At 35.5% G+C, this 17,562-nt stretch overlaps 2 protein-coding genes across 2 annotated transcripts in view; one reads left to right on the top strand and one right to left on the bottom strand.

Annotated features, from left to right (window-relative positions):
• Positions 1-4,595: 4,595 nt before the first annotated feature.
• On the top strand, positions 4,596-9,350 carry LOC110105216 (tubulin alpha-3 chain). The gene is made up of 5 exons (XM_020834614.2): positions 4,596-4,772; positions 6,121-6,335; positions 6,425-6,624; positions 8,141-8,649; positions 8,837-9,350. Exons 1-5 carry the CDS (start codon positions 4,660-4,662, stop codon positions 9,150-9,152), a joined length of 1,353 nt encoding a protein of 450 aa, XP_020690273.1. The 5' UTR covers positions 4,596-4,659; the 3' UTR covers positions 9,153-9,350.
• A 3,935-nt stretch (positions 9,351-13,285) lies between these two features.
• The window catches only part of LOC110105214 (importin-5), a 15,826-nt gene continuing 11,549 nt past the window's right edge, over positions 13,286-17,562 (bottom strand). Inside the window, exons 14-20 of the mRNA XM_020834613.2 lie at positions 16,446-16,531; positions 16,289-16,355; positions 16,122-16,188; positions 15,898-16,034; positions 14,700-14,791; positions 14,562-14,628; positions 13,286-13,915 (exon numbers count right to left, since the gene is read on the bottom strand). Of these exons, the coding sequence (XP_020690272.1) occupies positions 13,751-13,915; positions 14,562-14,628; positions 14,700-14,791; positions 15,898-16,034; positions 16,122-16,188; positions 16,289-16,355; positions 16,446-16,531 (681 nt within the window). The 3' untranslated portion in view covers positions 13,286-13,750. The remainder of the gene's footprint in view (positions 13,916-14,561; positions 14,629-14,699; positions 14,792-15,897; positions 16,035-16,121; positions 16,189-16,288; positions 16,356-16,445; positions 16,532-17,562) is intronic.

Raw genomic sequence — 17,562 nt, forward strand, 5'->3', positions numbered from 1 at the left:
GTCTTGCCCATGACCTCGATTGGTCGAATCTGCGCTTGCGTGTCACGTGAATTCGTCTCGTCGACTTCGAGTCCATAAACATTGTTCATGCCTGCCACCATGCCACGTCTCACGAGATAATAGCGGCCAATCGGCCTCGGCTAGAGCCACATGCCCGCAACTCTGCACGACCTGTCGACTCCGAACCCGCAGGCCTCACTGTCGCAGCTCGCGTTGGCCTTGCCTAGCGCCTGTAGCGTGAACACCGCTTGACGCAGCCTTGCGCTAGCTGCACTTCGTACGAGCGGTTCACGGATTGGGTCGGGTCAACCCTATAACCCTCACGGGTCGGGTCTAGGTTGAAGATCCTACCCCATTTGCAAAACTCAGTCGGGTTAGGGTCAATCGTTTGGACCCTAATCAACTCGGGTTGGTCCCTAACCGTCAACCCGTTATGACACTCCTATTTGCGGGTCAACTCGAACTCAACCCGTTTAATAAACAGATAAAAAGATTCAATTCAAATCAGACTCGTTTATTAAAGGAGTCAACCCAAATATAAATAGAGTGCTAAATAAAAGCTAACACTATATTCCAATTATATATTATAAAAATAATATTGAAAATATCTCAACTTAATTAAAACAACGTTTTTCATTAAAGTATAAGAAAAAATTGTCTGAATGTGGCATTTTGGTTGAGCCTTGGACAAGTTCTTAGCTCAAAAAGGACAAAATCCAGCCAACTGTCTTGATAGCTCCATCACCGTCCAAAAATAAACATATAAAAAAATTCAACCCAAATCAGACTCATTTATTAAACGAGTCAATCCAAATCTAAATAGAGTGCTAAATAAAGGCTAACACTCTATTCCAATTATATATTATAAAAATAATATTGAAAATATCTCAACTTAATTAAAACAACGTTTTTCATTAAGTATAAGAAAAAATTGTCTGAATGTGGCATTTTGGTTGAGCCTTGGACAAGTTCTTAGCTCAAAAAGGACAAAATCCAGCCAACTGTCTTGATAGCTCCATCACCGTCCAAATCAAATCCAACGGCTATCAGCCGCCCGGCCTCCATAATTTTTTGGTCTCCTGTCGTCATGGAAGGCACTCAGTCAGTAAGTAGCAGGTCTCAATTCTAGCTGGAATCTCCTCCCTTCACACGCAAGAGACGATGCTTTGGAACCAATAGAGTAGGCTTTCTTATATTCGTTAAGAAATTTTATTAAAAATATATATATATTGAATTTATTTTTTATTTAATTAAAATTAAAAATGTTGTGCATTTTCATTAGAAGAGTATTTTGTTGAGTTATCAAATTAAAAAATAATATTAATTAAATTTAAATTAATTTTCTTTATTAAAAATTATCATAGCTTCCTTTAAGAAGTTGTCTATTTTATGAAACAGTTCATACAAAATCATAGAGAAAGTCTTGAGTTGATATGGTGAATGCATATATTGTCAAATATTATGATAAATATGCTTATAAAAATTTTTTATTGTATTTATTTTAATAGATCTTAAGGGTAAGAATGACTTACTAAGATTATAGTAAAATTTTCCCAAAAGTTTTCAACGAGATAGTTGTGATGCGGATCAGGTTACACCAAATGTCTTGAAGGAGATGATCGTGGCACAAAAAAGTTATGGTGCAAATCTTAAAAGAGAAGACGTTGACATACCCCTATCCATTATGATTGCTACACTGTAGCATACGTACCACATTGAGTTGGGGCACAACAATATAGGAAGAACTTCAATTTATTTATCAAAGATATAACCGAGTTTTTAAAGCAGTTTTTATTCATGTATGGCTTTCTTATTGTTTATTAAAGCAGCTTTTTAGTATACAAATTTTAATTTTTATACTAAAAAGCTGCTTTAAGAAGTAGTAAGAAAGCCGTCCCAAACAAAACCTAAGACATTGAATCAAAATCCACTTACAAGCATGAAAGTTAAATAATGTATATAATCCTAAACAAAGATGACATGTTTTAAAACCATATGAACCATTTAAGTGGATGTCAATTCGATTAATATTATTGATGTGTTTTGTCAACTTATGGACAAGATCATGCACACTATGCATTATAATATTGAATTGAAAGAAAGTTGATTAAGGCTTCATTTGAGATAACTTTCTTATAGTTTTCTAAAGTATTTTTTTAGTACAAAAATTTTTATTTCAAAAATTTTTTGTATTAAAAAGCAACTTTAGAACAGTAAGAAAGATGTCACAAACAAAGTATAAGTCTAATTCATGTTATAATCGTATATCATATAACTAAAGTATAAACATAAAGCATGATTATAAAATCCAATTTCAATGATATCTATGTATAAACTATACCAGTCAATGATGGAAACAAATGTATGCAAACACAAATATTTTATCAAAGCGACATTTGTGAGGTACTTGAATATAGATGCAAATACATAAAACATTATCTATATGAATGATATGACATTAATAAAATAAATTATGTGTGTATCATGAAATATAACTCATAATAAAATATCATTTTATCTGTAATATCATGTGATATAATCCATTGATATATTACATATGAGTACTTAATAGTACATATCTCATAAAGTAGTACGAAAATGACTACCCAACCATTTGATATTCATACATTCAAGGTGTTTTACTAGTTCTACTATAACGACAAGACATAATTATCTCAGAATATGATGACGCTTCAACAAATTTTACAAAGTATCACAAATGATAAAAATATATCGATGACATTACCTTGAGCTTGTTGGCTAATAAAAGAAGCTATCCAACCTTATATCTTTCATAGTGAAATGAGAGCATGGCATCTTTCATAGTGAAATGAGAGAATGGCCAATACCAAGATATTTAAAGGAAAGCACGCTAGCTCAATCACTTGCACTAGGAATATTTAATCCAAATACACTCAAGAACTAGTCAATCTTCTCTTACATAAATACATTATATAAAACTCATATAAATACAGTTAATATTTTCATAGCTTATACAACTCATATGAAACATCTTTATGATATGACAAATAATGTAAACTAACAAATATAATAGTAACAATAGAGCCGATTAAATCAATAATAGACATAAAGTAATATACATGAATATTCACCATAATTTTTGCATACAATGTTATAGACTAGATGAATAGATAAATGTATGATACCACAAGTCACTCACATGTAAAACATTCATGCATTTCTGAAGTCATGAAACTATATATACCATTAGACATAAAATCATTCTTTCACATATATGAATATTATATCATACAAACATACAATCACTAATGTATGTTTATGAATATCACAAATAAAAATATCAAATAATATGTCAGTTAGCCACATAGATCATATATATGTATATATGTCAACACTGAAAGACAATGCTACAATATGAGACTAAATCATGTATTAGTCCATAACTTATATGTCATATCATATATGAAGTACACCATCAACTTATGATCACAAAGACTCTCATTTAACTTCATAATAACTTTAAGAATCACATGAAAAAAGTACAAACAATTGAAGACATGAAGTATAGTTTAACAAAATATGTCAAAATAAGTGCATGTATCAAATGGTGTACATGTATATTGACACTATATGTCATACTACAAAGCTCTTGTAAATAAAGTAATCATACAAACTATAAGAAGATAAAAATCATGTATTATACCCACAAAATATATAAGTTTAGATGCATATAAATTTTATAATCTTTGAAAACAATATGATAATACGCAATCCTAGTTAGGTAATATGCATAAGAAAAAAAAAAAAAGAATAACATACATATAAATCCATTTGATTACTACATGATTTATATAGTATATCATGGTGATCGTGTAGGAGCAATTGACAAAGTTAATCACTACAACCTCAATGTCCTACAAATAGGTTCATAAAGTTAAAGAATATAATATCTTTTATACGTAGAAAAATCTTCGCTAGTATTGCAATCAATCTTGTAAGATCGCATATATAAGTATAAAAAATCATGTATCATATTATGATTGATATCTAAAAGAAAAAGTTGTCCCACACAGGCCCTAAAAATGTTCTCAAACAAATGAAACTTTTATTATCACAACAAAATTGAAAAAAAAAAAACAAATAAGACAACAAAAGAACGTAAAATCCATCTGAATCTCTCCTTCGATCGACTCTAACTCGAAATATCGTAATTCGAAATGGATTCATGCCCGCATATAACCCCACCAATTATAAACCTAAAAACCTTATTCATTCATTTCTACTTTTCATCTTAATACTATAGATTTTCCATAAAGTTTCATATCAATTGCTTACACCTAAGAGTCATAAACCTCTCTCCATGAAAATAAGGTTCAATGAAGCAACACGCTTTCAACCTAGCGTGTAAAACCAGTACATCGTGTTGAACTGAACACGATACAGATATATATTATTTAAATATATAAAGGTTTCTGGAAGGGTAATTATGTAATTTTAAAGAACTGGCAAATGCAGTTGCCGACGGTGGCGTGCCCACCACTTCGACAGCCAGACTTTTTTTTTTTTGTTTTTTGGGTTTCCTCTCCTTAAAAGCGGCGGGAGCTCGAGAGCAGGGCTTCTCCTTCAAGCGAGGAAAGGAAGAGAACGAGGCTTTAGGGTTTCGATTCTTTGATCGAGATGAGGGAGATCATCAGTATTCACATTGGGCAGGCTGGGATCCAAGTGGGAAACTCTTGCTGGGAATTATACTGCCTTGAGCATGGGATCCAGCCCGATGGAATGATGCCCAGGTTCGGATTCTCTTCCGTCGACTAATTGATTCAATTCATTTCATTTTGGTGAAAATTTGGTTCTTTTTGATCGGGTTTTTGTTGAGATGATGTGTTGTTTACGTTTTTCTTGTGGTGGATTTCTGGATTTGGGTTCTTCTGATTTGATTTTTGGCTCTTGATGAACGAGAGATGATTTGTAAGCATGAAGGGGCTGTTTGGCTACAAGTAGGATCTGGTAATTTTTTAAAATTTAGCTTTAGTAAATCATGTGGGCATTAAATTCTGAATAATTGTTTATGTGTGTGAATTCTAGTAAACTTTTTAGCCGGTATTTTCAATATTTAGCATTTAAATGAAGGAGACTATGAGGCATAGTGAGGATAGGTGGTCTGAATCTGTAAAATCCTTTACTAAATCCGGGATTTAGTGTGAAACTGAAAAAAAAATGATTTAAAAAATGTGGTTAAAAGAACTGTTTGACAAGATTGACATAAATTCTGGCTAGATCTTGTTTTTTTTTTTTTTTTTGGAAAGTTCTGGCTAGATCTTTGCTTAATGTTGCCACCAAACAGTTCTCAGAGGTTTGAAATCTGTTAAATTGGGGAGCATTTATCTTTATCAGAAGAGAATTTCTCATTTTTTTATATTTTAATCCGCTTTATCAGCTGAGAATTTGTACAATTTGAACTAATATCCCTGATGATTATTTATTTTGTTTTTCGGTTCTGGAATTATGCTGCTTGTGACTAACTTTTATGCCCGCTTTTTTTTTTGGTGAATATCTTTCAGGAATTTGTCATTTATGCTCTTATGTTGCAACAATTAGAACTTTTTTTCAGCTTAGGGTTGTTTAATCCTTCTTTGGATATGTTTTTAGTTTCATATGAATCAATCCTTCTTTGCTTGTCATTGAATTTGTTGAATCTCTTAGAGGTTGTTAGGCTACAAGTAGGATTTAACTCTAATAAGATAATAAATCCTCTAAATCTAGATTTAGTAAATCGCATTGAACTATTGGACATATATTATAAAAATATGGGATTTAAATAAAGGGGAAGAAGAGGAACAATGAGAAGTAGTTCAAATCACTTAGATCACATTACCCAAGGATTTACTAAGTTCAAAATTTATCCTAAATCTTGCAACCAAATAACTTCTTAATGCTTGATTTTTTTAACTATTAGACAATTTTGTCACTTCCTTCAAAACTTCAAGTTTGCAATAGGTCTGAAATTTTTACTTTTTCGATAAAGTTGGTAGTTTTGGTATAAGCTTTTACATTTGTTGTGTCTTTCTAAGGTTTATTTATGTTTTGGAATTTAGCAAAATGTGGAATATGTTCTGATTGTTTTCTTTCTCGGAACAGCGATACATCGGTGGGTATTGGCCATGACGCCTTCAATACCTTCTTCAGTGAGACGGGTTCTGGAAAGCATGTCCCAAGAGCAGTATTTGTTGATCTTGAGCCTACTGTCATTGATGAAGTGAGGACTGGTGCATACAGGCAACTCTTCCACCCAGAGCAGCTCATCTCTGGCAAGGAAGATGCTGCCAATAACTTCGCTCGTGGGCATTACACCGGTATTCATCAATTACCTTATTTTCCTTAAACAAATGAAATCTTTGGCTGATGGATGAAATAAAGTTGATTTTTTTGCAAATGAATGCAGTTGGGAAGGAAATTGTGGACTTATGCCTTGATCGAGTTAGAAAATTAGCAGACAATTGCACCGGGTTGCAAGGTTTTCTTGTTTTCAATGCGGTTGGCGGCGGCACGGGATCTGGATTGGGTTCTTTGTTGTTGGAGAGGTTGTCAGTGGATTATGGAAAGAAATCAAAGCTTGGGTTTACTATCTATCCTTCTCCTCAGGTATCAAATACTAGTTCAGGCTTCCCTGAAACTCCTTAATCTTGGATTATTGGGCTGTCCATTATATGTGATGGAGAAGTTTGGTGAATGGTCTATACTAGAATATTTCTTATTTTACAAAGGCCTGCTGAATGGAATGACTCTATGATGGTTCAAATTCAACTTGTTAGTATAACCGATTCGTCGACAACAACAACAATAAGTCTATATCTCACTGTATGTGTTCAGTTGCATGAATCTTTTTTCTTCATTTTGTCATATTAGGAGTCAAATTCTCATTTAAATCAAATTAAAAAAAGTCATTTTTAATACTCTCTAATAAAGTCTTTTTAAGTTTACATTTACCTTTCTTAACACAGTCCTTACCTAATACATCTACTTGTTAGAGGGCATCAAAAGGCCGATGTTTTATATGACCAAATCATCTAAAGACGATTCTCTCTAATCTTAGCTGCCACTGCTTATCACTTAATAGAAATTTCTCCACATTTTGAAATAGATCACTTTTTTTATTTGCCACTGCTTATGGCTTCAATGTAACTTATTGCTTTAGGCTTCGTTTGGGACGACTTTTTTACTGCTTCTTAAAACGGCTTTCTAGTATAAAAAATTTAATTTTTTTAACCAAAAAGCTGCAATAAGAAGCAATAAAAAAAGTCATCCCAAACAAAACCTTAATAATTCACATTTACTTTTTTGCAAAGGCTGCTCCCCTTGACGCTTTTTTAGTACGTGCTGCAACCTTCTTTCCTGAACTCAGGATAAGTTTGTCCATATGAGCAAGTAATAACTGTTTTAATAAGTGTGATGTTTACATAATCTAGCACATGAAGTGCCCATGTGCATGGCCTTATCTGTGGGCCTGCCCAACTGTATCCATGTGCCTGACTCTACCTATGATGAAGTTTCTCACAAGGTTGGTGGGCCATGGCAGAGTTTAGTGGACTGGCAGGGGCTTACTGCTAGCTGGTGATGCCCTTTTATGCTTGTGTCAGCATATCATGTTCTCTTCTTTGCTGGCCTTTGTTTACATGTTAATCTTGGCTGTGGTCACCAGCTTGGTTAGGGCATCTCCAACCGAAAATCCCATTTTTCACTCCAAAATACAGTGAAACTCAAAAATGTCGTGATTCATCTCCAATCAAACTCTATTTTACGCGCTTCTGCGAAGGTAACCGTCTTTCTCCTCTTTTGCGCGTTTCTTCAGCAAATCCGGTTGAGGCAAACAAATTGTGTATGTGAACAGTGCAACGCCAATATTGGCGTCACACTGTTCACCTGCAAGCAAATAGCTGAAGATTCGGCGTTCAGCTGGAGCGACCGAACGACGTCATACACATGTTTGGCGTTCGATTGGAGATGCCCTTAGTTGGTAAAATCTTGAAATCGCTGTAAAGAATGAATTCAAAGTCCTGAGATCAGATCTTATCTAAATTAAATTTGTGGTTCAACGCTCAATTAAAAAAGAAAAGTAAAGAAAAACCTAAATATTTATATTGTCTTTACAAATTTGCAGGTTTCTACAGCAGTTGTGGAACCATACAATAGCGTCCTATCCACACACTCCTTGCTGGAACACACTGATGTTGCTATCCTTTTGGACAATGAAGCCATCTATGATATTTGCAGGCGATCACTAGATATCGAAAGGCCTACTTACACCAATCTTAACCGTTTGATCTCTCAGATAATTTCATCATTGACCACTTCACTTAGGTTTGATGGAGCTATCAATGTCGATATCACTGAGTTCCAGACCAATCTTGTTCCTTATCCCCGAATCCATTTCATGCTTTCTTCATATGCACCTGTCATCTCAGCTGAGAAGGCCTACCATGAGCAGCTCTCAGTTCCAGAGATCACCAATGCAGTTTTTGAGCCTTCAAGCATGATGGCTAAGTGTGACCCAAGGCATGGAAAATACATGGCTTGCTGCCTCATGTACCGCGGAGATGTCGTGCCGAAGGATGTCAATGCTGCCGTCGCAACGATCAAAACAAAGAGGACAGTTCAATTTGTTGATTGGTATGATTCAGCTGCAACTTATCATCTTTCTCACATTCAGGCTTCGTTTGCAATGGCTTTTTTACTGCTTCTTAAAGTAATTTTTTGATACTAAAAAACTGTTTTAAGAAGTAGAAAGAAAGCCGTCCCAAACGAAGCCTCAATCTTCCAGTAGAACCTGAATGTTTTTATAATCTTTTATTCACAGGTGCCCAACTGGCTTTAAGTGTGGAATAAACTACCAGCCTCCTTCTGTAGTACCTGGAGGTGATCTTGCAAGGGTGCAACGAGCTGTTTGTATGATCAGTAACAACACAGCTGTGGCTGAGGTGTTTTCTCGCATCGACCACAAGTTCGATCTCATGTATGCAAAGCGCGCATTTGTGCACTGGTATGTTGGAGAAGGAATGGAGGAAGGCGAGTTCTCCGAGGCCAGGGAGGACCTCGCCGCCCTCGAGAAAGATTACGAGGAAGTTGGAGCTGAGGGTGCTGATGATGTTGTGGATGGAGAAGAAGACTACTGAGCTACTCAGCACTGAGTCTACTTCGGGTGTGCTTATTGTCTGTCTTACTGTTGATTGTATTGTGCTGTAATATGTGCATCATACTATCAGTTTTTATTTCATACATTTGTAATGTTCCTTTTCATGTACTCTAATCCTGGATTGGATTTTTGAAATTTTATTTGGTTAATTGAAATATTAAGTCATTTTCAGGTCCAACCTTCAATCTCTGTAGGCAAAAGCAGCTACCTTCTTTACCTGTAGATTATGTGTGTAGTCCAGACGGAGAGAATCATCCGTATTTATTGTGAATATTTACTGCGTATTTGTAAATACTCATGTATGAGTATTACTAATTATTTTGTGAGTATTTACTGAGCATTTTGAGTATTTATAAATATTCAGCAAATACACAAGAATCCGAATGGTTCTTCCCATTCGGACTCCGCACAGAATAATTTCTCGTTGTTGAGGCCTTTGAAATAAAGAGCGGTTCAATTAATGCCTACTACTATTCGTAATAATGGTCCCTTTGACATCATTGGTGCATCAGTGTCATTCATCATTTGTGTGCTACTTTTCTTTTTTTATCGCCCTATCTTCCTATCTATAGAAGAGTGATCAAGTCAATCATTCATCATCACCCAATTTTTCATGTTCTCCATTGACCATTATCTAAAGTTTGTCAATAATAGATGTCGAACATCCATATGCAAAATATTATATATAAGTTATAAATTATATATTTAAAACATTTTGAACTTGTGATATTAAAAATACATGCATGGCATGCAATAGATAGATTATTTTTAATGTTTTTTATGAATTAGAGTATAAGTACCCTTCGTCTCTGTCAAGCTTATTAGGGTATTAGCTATAATTTCTCTTAAATATAGTTTTAATTTCTTCTGAAGTTCTCATATTTCTAACCATCATATATTTATGTATGACAATTACGTCACTAATTCGACTTCTTGAATCTTTAGAATGCAACAATCTATTAAAAATTCATAACCATGCATTGTAATTAGGAAAATTGTAATTAGGAAATGCAGGCATCAAAAGAACAGGAACAATTATTACATCCTCCGGCCGGACGTAGAGGAACGTCCGGTCGGAGGCAAAATCGCGCAAAAAAATGAGAAATATCGAGCAATATCAAACAATAACGAGGAATACCATCATGTGAAGACCCAATACCGAGTTATACCGAGCTATACCGAGCAATACCGAGTTTTTCCTAGAAAAAACTCGGTACAACTCGGTATTGCTCGGTATAACTCGATATTGGTTTTCACATAGCGGTATTCCTTGTTATTTTCAAATAATACCCAGCAATACCGAGTTTTTTGGCGGGATTTTACCTTCGACCGGACGTTCCTCTATTTACGTTCACCGGACCTAATAATTGTTCAAAGAACAGAGAAGAAGACCCAATGAAATTGCATTTAGTTGGCTTAGATCAGCTCTATTTCCGTTGCCAAATATGATTTTTATGCGGTAGTTGTAACAAATAAATTTTTGGCAATGTACCACCATTTTAGTTGGTATTATTTGCCTTGATGAACATTGAAGGTTTAACCATAGTGTTAGTTATATAATAACCGGACCAAACCGGTCCGTGTCCTTCTGCACGTGGGATCCAACCGGAGCGTCTGCCCCATCTGGCATGTGTCAAACCGAGCGAGCCAAACCTTTCGCAAGCAAGCAAACCGCACAAGCAGACCTTTAGATCCTCTCTCTCTCGCACATGTCTCTCTCTCTCATAAAGTAAATCACGCAATTCTTCCCATCTTGTTCAAATTTTTCCGCTCCCAACCTTTCCTCTCGTTATTTAAATCAAATAGGAAGCTAGAACATCACTTATTCTTCTCTTTTCTCCCTCGTAGCAACCGAAGAAAAACCTCCCTCCTCTCTCCTTTCTTGCAACATCCACCTACAACAAGTCCTTCCTTCAAATGTGAGTTCAAGATTTCTCTTTTTTCCTTTCTTCTTTCCTTCTCTTTCTTTATTGCCAACTTATAAAGTAGATGTCCTCTTCTGTATTGTTTTTGCTGGATTTGATTTGGTGTTGCCTTGATTCGTTGCTATAATGGATTTCAATATTTTTTTTTATGATGGATTTTAATTTGTTTTTAAAGGATACCTTATTTTAGGTTTGGTGTTCAATTTGATCAAATCCTAGGTTATTGATATATTTTTAGATCATATTATTTCATAATTAATTTTGGTGTTCATGGTGGGGTCGAGATTGATTGAATAGTCTTTTTTTATGGCTCGATGATTGTGCTTAATGTCATTTTGGTTTTGCAATTTGTAGGATTGTCGTTTGGTGGAGTCCGCTTTCGAGGTTGGAGTTTGTGGTAACTGCTGTGAGTAACTGTTATTTATTTTTAGGATAAATGTGCATATTTTAATTAGGGGCGTTATTCTTGATTCTTATGTTAGATCTTTTGTTATTAAATGACCAGTTCTGTCATTGTAGATTTATGTTCTTTACACATATGCTCAAAATGAATTATGAAGATTTGTAAATAGCCATTTTCGATTTATTGTTGCATAAATTCATGTACATCAATTTGTTTCTTTTGTATTTTCATACACATGCTTTATTGAATACAATGGATGATCATGTTGGCAAATCATATCTTAATATGAAATAATATTGATCATATTGGAAATATAAAACCTATTGAAAAGTGCTTATGAATTTTTGGAAAAATTATATAATTTTTTTCATTAGGTCTAGGTCAATAGAACCCTATTGGTCATTAGCTAGCCGTGCGGCCCCAAGAGTGACGAATCTATATGAAATCACTGGATTTTCTTGGGTTAATGTTTACCTTCCCGATGATAGGTATTTGATATACTGACCTATTGTTATATACATATAAATGTTTAATTATATAATTGGATTTGAATTTAAACAAAGATATGACTTACAGGTCATTGTGAGGCACAATGATATCTAGTGTCATGCATTTGTAAACATTGAAGTGATTTGACATCAATAGCTAATTCGCGCATATATATATTAGAATGTGTTGTAGAAAATATGGCATGCCTCATGGCTATTTTTGATATAGTGATTATAGATTACTACTTTATTTTGGTTGTTCATATTGCATGCTACATTTCTTTGTCATTTATGCTTTGATAAATAGGATTTACTAACTACATTTGATTTATTAAACTCACACGTTACCCTTTTCAATAGGTCCTGCAGGCTTGTTTAGTGGACCACAATCTCTAGAGCAAGATTACCAATAATAAACTATTTTTTTATATTTATTATTGTATAGTTGTTTATTATACTTTTGTTATGAGGGTTGGGTAATTTCTTTTATGTTTTTTTTTTTTTTTTCCTATTTATATTTCTATTGGATTGTAACAAAACTTGTTATTTGGATGTACTTGTTATTTAAAATTCTATTAATGAATTGGCTCTTTATTTTGCTTCTTCTGTTTACTATGGTGCATATATATTCTTTTGTATGTATGTGTATGCATGCTTCTTTTTTTGAATACAAAATAAGTCTTTTTATCTATTGATCGCATCCTTCGTCGTTGATCAGTACCACCTTTCAGACCTAGGGTGTGACATTAACTGTGGTTGGTTGTTTTTTGCAAGGTAAGTAGGGCTGTCAAAAAAAAAAAATCTCATTGTTGATAAATAGCTCATGTCTAGCTCAATAGAAAGCTCATGTTCAACTCATTCATTACGTAAACAAGCCCAACAACAAATATTTTGAGCTCAAATTTTAAACGAAACGTATACTAACAAAGGCTCTACTCGATCATGTTGGGCTCCCATTTGTTTGTTTCAGCGAGTTTGACCTACATTAACTTTGCTAAAATATGTTGCATGTAGTAGACTAGTAAGGTTGAAAAGCTTGGCATTCGGTCCAACGTCGGCAAGCAATTAAAATCTTACATGAGATCCTGGTTGGATAACCATTAAGTACCTATGCTTTATTCGGACAAGCTTCGCCCACCCTTTCAGGATTTGGTTGCTGATGGGATATCTATAGAGAAAGCAAACTAAAACAAGTTTTGTAGGAATCCCATTTTTCACTATAATTGAAATACTTCATCTCTCTCAATAAAATTAATTGAAGTACAAAATAGGAACGTAAAAATCCTAACAAAGAACGTAATTAGGAACGTAAGCTTTATAATTATGGGACTTATACTTTTCAGTTTCTCAAGAACATATCAAATATGCCAAAACTGCAACAGGAACTTGAGTTCACTCACATCCCTGCTATCTAACCCAAACAACAGTAATACCGAATACAACATAAATAAACATTGCAAAAATCTCGAATCCACCACAAAAAAAAAATTGAAACAAAAAAAAAAGGAAAGAAAGAACTCCCCTTCGCAATAAGGATGCAAAGGAAACAAAGGTGATATTTCCAATCACCGCTATTATGCACATCGTACAACACAAGCCCAACCAGAGACTCTCATGCTTTTGCTCTCTAATGAGCAGAATAAAGCTGCTGATTGCACCTGCAATCCATGCAAAAGAAATTGGTGATAAAAAGATTGGGGCAACTCAATGATATACGATGCAACCGAACACTTGGACGAAGAGAATGCCGGTGAGAATAATACTACGTTGAGAGGACGGATTGCAGCGCGAGCTGCTGCTGTGGGTGTAAAGCGGACCAAGTCGAAGCAAGCACTGCAGGTGGCAGAGTTTGCTGGAGCTGTCGTAATAGATTAACCATCCTGCTCGCCGTCTGCTCTGTGGCTAAATCATTTCCGGCACATAAAACCTGCACCACCCACCAGAATATGTTATGCTTCAATCTCTCAAGCACCCAAAAGATGTGAAAATTGTTAGGTGCGGCGTCCAGATTCGTCCGGAGGCAAATCCGGGCGTGCCACTTCACCCGGGGCCCAGTGCATCTGGATGGTCCGGACACTGCACGTAATAATCTCAAAAGATGGGAAAATTATTAGGTGCTGCATCTGGATTCGTCCGGACGCACCACATCACCCGGGCCCCATGCATCCGGGTGATGTGGCGCATTCGGATTAGCCTCTGGACGGTTCAAACACTGCACGTAATAATATCAAAAGATGGGAAAATTATTAGGTGCGACGTCCGGATTCATCCGGAGCTGGGGCCCAGTGCATCTCGGTGACGTGGCGCGTCCGGATTCGCCACCTGACGGTCCGGACACCGCACATAATAATCTCAAAAGATTGGGAAAATTATTAGGTGCGGCGTCCAGATTCATCCGGAGGGAATCCGGACACGCCACATCACCTGGGGCCCAGTGCATCCGGGTGACGTGGCACATTCGCCTCCGGACGGTCGGACACCGCAAGTAATAATCTCTCCAAAAGATGTGAGCAAAGTGAGAAGTATGCATATTTAAACTAGATTATTAATTGTATAAAAATATTTATAAGTACCTCGGCAAATACAGAAACAATTTTGGGCAAATATTGATTGTTGGGGCCCAAAAGTTCTCCATCCGACCTAGCAAAAAAGACGATATGGTAAATTTAATATATATTTCGATCAATAATGTGAAAATTTTCCTCATATACCTTTCCACCATCAAACAAAGCTGCTCATGGACTAGCTTAGCCTCAATAAGATCGCCTTTTATCGGCAAACAGCTTAACCAAGAAGGAACAACCTGACAAGCACAGGTTTTCATAGGGATGACAAACCAAAAATGTGATTAAATTTTAAAGCAGACCAAAGAATACATGCAAGTTGTTATACAGAATAGCTTTTATAAAGAGGAATGCAAACATAGAGACATGAACAGCATAATCTTATTGATCTATGATATTTCTGAATTTGTACAATAAGAGACAAATGATTTATTGATTCTGGTCAAAAGTAACACAGATATTGCATGGGCAACATGAAAAACCACCTTTTTCCCCAAAGGTTGTGTCAGACCAAGGGGTGCAAATGAGTCGAGTCGAGTCGAGTTTAGGCCCTTATCGAGCTTGGCTCGTTAGTTGGAAAGCAATGTCGAACTCGAGCTCGTCTCACTGTAAACGAGCTCGAGTCGGCTCGCGTGCCAGCTAACAAGCCATGGGCGGGAATTTTTAAATTTAGGCGGGATTTTTTAAAAATTATGATGAATTTTTAAAACTTAAACGGGATTTTTAAAACTTAGTCAAAAATTAGGAAAAAAAATGAAATATTTAACATCTAAATAAAACTTAGGTGATTTTAATTAATTTTTTAATATTTAAATTTAATAAATAAAATAAAATTATTTTAAAAATATTAATATTTATTCGAGCCGGCTCAAGCTCAAACTCGAGCCCGTTTACTAATCGAGCTCAAGCTCGACTCGTGAGCTCGATAAGCTCGGCTCACGAGCCCATAAAAGATAACCAACAAAGTAAGTCAAATACTCTTCGTATCAACCAGAAAAGGGACGAATGGACATGAGGCTAAACACTCAAAAGTTTCAAGAGGTTTATAGAAAGAAACAAAACTAAAAACTAGAGCATAACAGAAAAGTTCTTTATTTAGTTACATTAATTGCAACAACAAAAAAACTATAATTTCCTATGTATAACAAATAGACTTGGCATACCACAGATTCACCTAAGATGGAAATCAAAATGGACAAATGTTAACATAAGAAACTTTTTTGAAGTCAACTTCTCCTGCTAACGGATTTCCATTCTTTAATAATCACTATCATGCAGGCTGTGGTGTTTGTTTCAAAAATGTCGCCTATTTGAATATATATATATACAAAGAACATTCAATTACCTGAGCGGCATCAATGCTATTACGATGAAATTGACATATTTTTCCAAGAGCCGAAACAGCATTGTCATACGCCATTACATTGTCTGAATGCTGAGCATTTGGGTGTCTTATTACATTATTTAGCCGGGAGAGCGCTTCTGCAAAGCAGCAACCAGTACATTAAAATAAAAAACAAATTACTAAAAATATTATGAAGTAAAATGTTGCGCAGTCACTGTATGTACCTCCAACAAGCGGTCTAAAAACAGAACCACCAAACTCAGCACAAACACCAATACCATAAACTGCAGCCTGTTAGCAAAACTTCTTTCAAGCATGTAAAAAAATAATAACAGCAGTGGGGAAATATGATGGAATAAGAATAAGAAAAAAGAGCAGTTCAAAAACTAGCCTGTCTAACATCTGAACTTTCATCGTTGCATGCTTCCAATAAGAATGGCACGTAGGTATCATAGTATCTGTTTACCGGATTAATAAAGATAACATAAGGAACAAATAAATACAAATTTTACAAAGTCGAACCATAACATCAAGAGGAAAATCCTTACTTAAGGGCTGTTTCTTGGCATTGTTCAGCAACATCATCAAAAATACAAATGGCAATTCTTCTTTCCTCGGGTGTTTTATCTTTGCCCTAAACAAGATGGGTACGAAAAAAAGATAAAATGAGCAAATTCAGTTATAATTTTGCTTAATGCTAAAACAATTCAGAGTTTTAAATCCACATATTTAATATCCAAGGCAAATGACATCGGATTTTTCTAAAAACCAACGAGTGCAATTTGTTAACCCTATAGTAGGTTGAGTAAGTGGCAAAACTGAAGCATATTCTCATTGTACTTTCTTTATGCCATAAATATTGAATCACAATACAAATTGTTGAGAATCCAGCACTGATAGTATATAAGCATTTGTTACAATAGGTGATGAGGACATCGTCAGAGATCTTGACACATGTACCATCAAGAGACGCCAAAGATCGACGGCCACGTTCATGAGTTTTATTTTGAGTCATTTTATGTAGTAGTTTATTTTATTTTTATGTTTTTCCGTTTTTACCCTTATGGGTAGTTAGTTGCTATTGTAGCCCAAGGGCATTTTAGTCTTTTGTTTTCCTTGTCATTTGGATGCCTATATATAGGGTCATTTTCCTATGTATGAGGAGTTTTTTTGGATGAAATGAAAATTTAGCTCTTGTTCTCTTTGTGAGTTCATTTCCCCACGATCTCTTAGTGAGTTCGCCGGAGAAAATTAGATCTCTTAGTGAGTTCTAGTTTTCGAATTATCTCATCTTGTGGAAAATCAACGTGGAGACAAGCGAGGTTAGTAAATTCGTAGCCGTCGAAGCCTTGAAATCTCCATCTCTTCCTTTTCCCCTTGCTCTTGCCGCCGCCCACGCCAAGCAACTCAAGCTGCCGGCTACCCTGCCTCCATCTTCCGCCGGCCAGCTCAGCCGCCGCCGGCCACCCTCCCGCCGGCCAGCCCAGCAGCCCCCTTCCCGCGCCGCCTTCCCCATTTTGAATCCATAGCATTTGAATTTCAAACCCTTGATTAAACACTTTCCTAATTGGTTCCCCTTCATTATGTAAGCCCATTAATGAAATTAAAGCCAAATTCGAATTTCAAATTTGGTTTCCCTCTCATTATAAGGCTTGGGAAGTTACT

The sequence above is a fragment of the Dendrobium catenatum genome, unplaced genomic scaffold (genome assembly GCF_001605985.2).
Source record: "Dendrobium catenatum unplaced genomic scaffold, ASM160598v2 fragScaff_scaffold_689, whole genome shotgun sequence".
Taxonomy (NCBI): Eukaryota; Viridiplantae; Streptophyta; class Magnoliopsida; order Asparagales; family Orchidaceae; genus Dendrobium; species Dendrobium catenatum.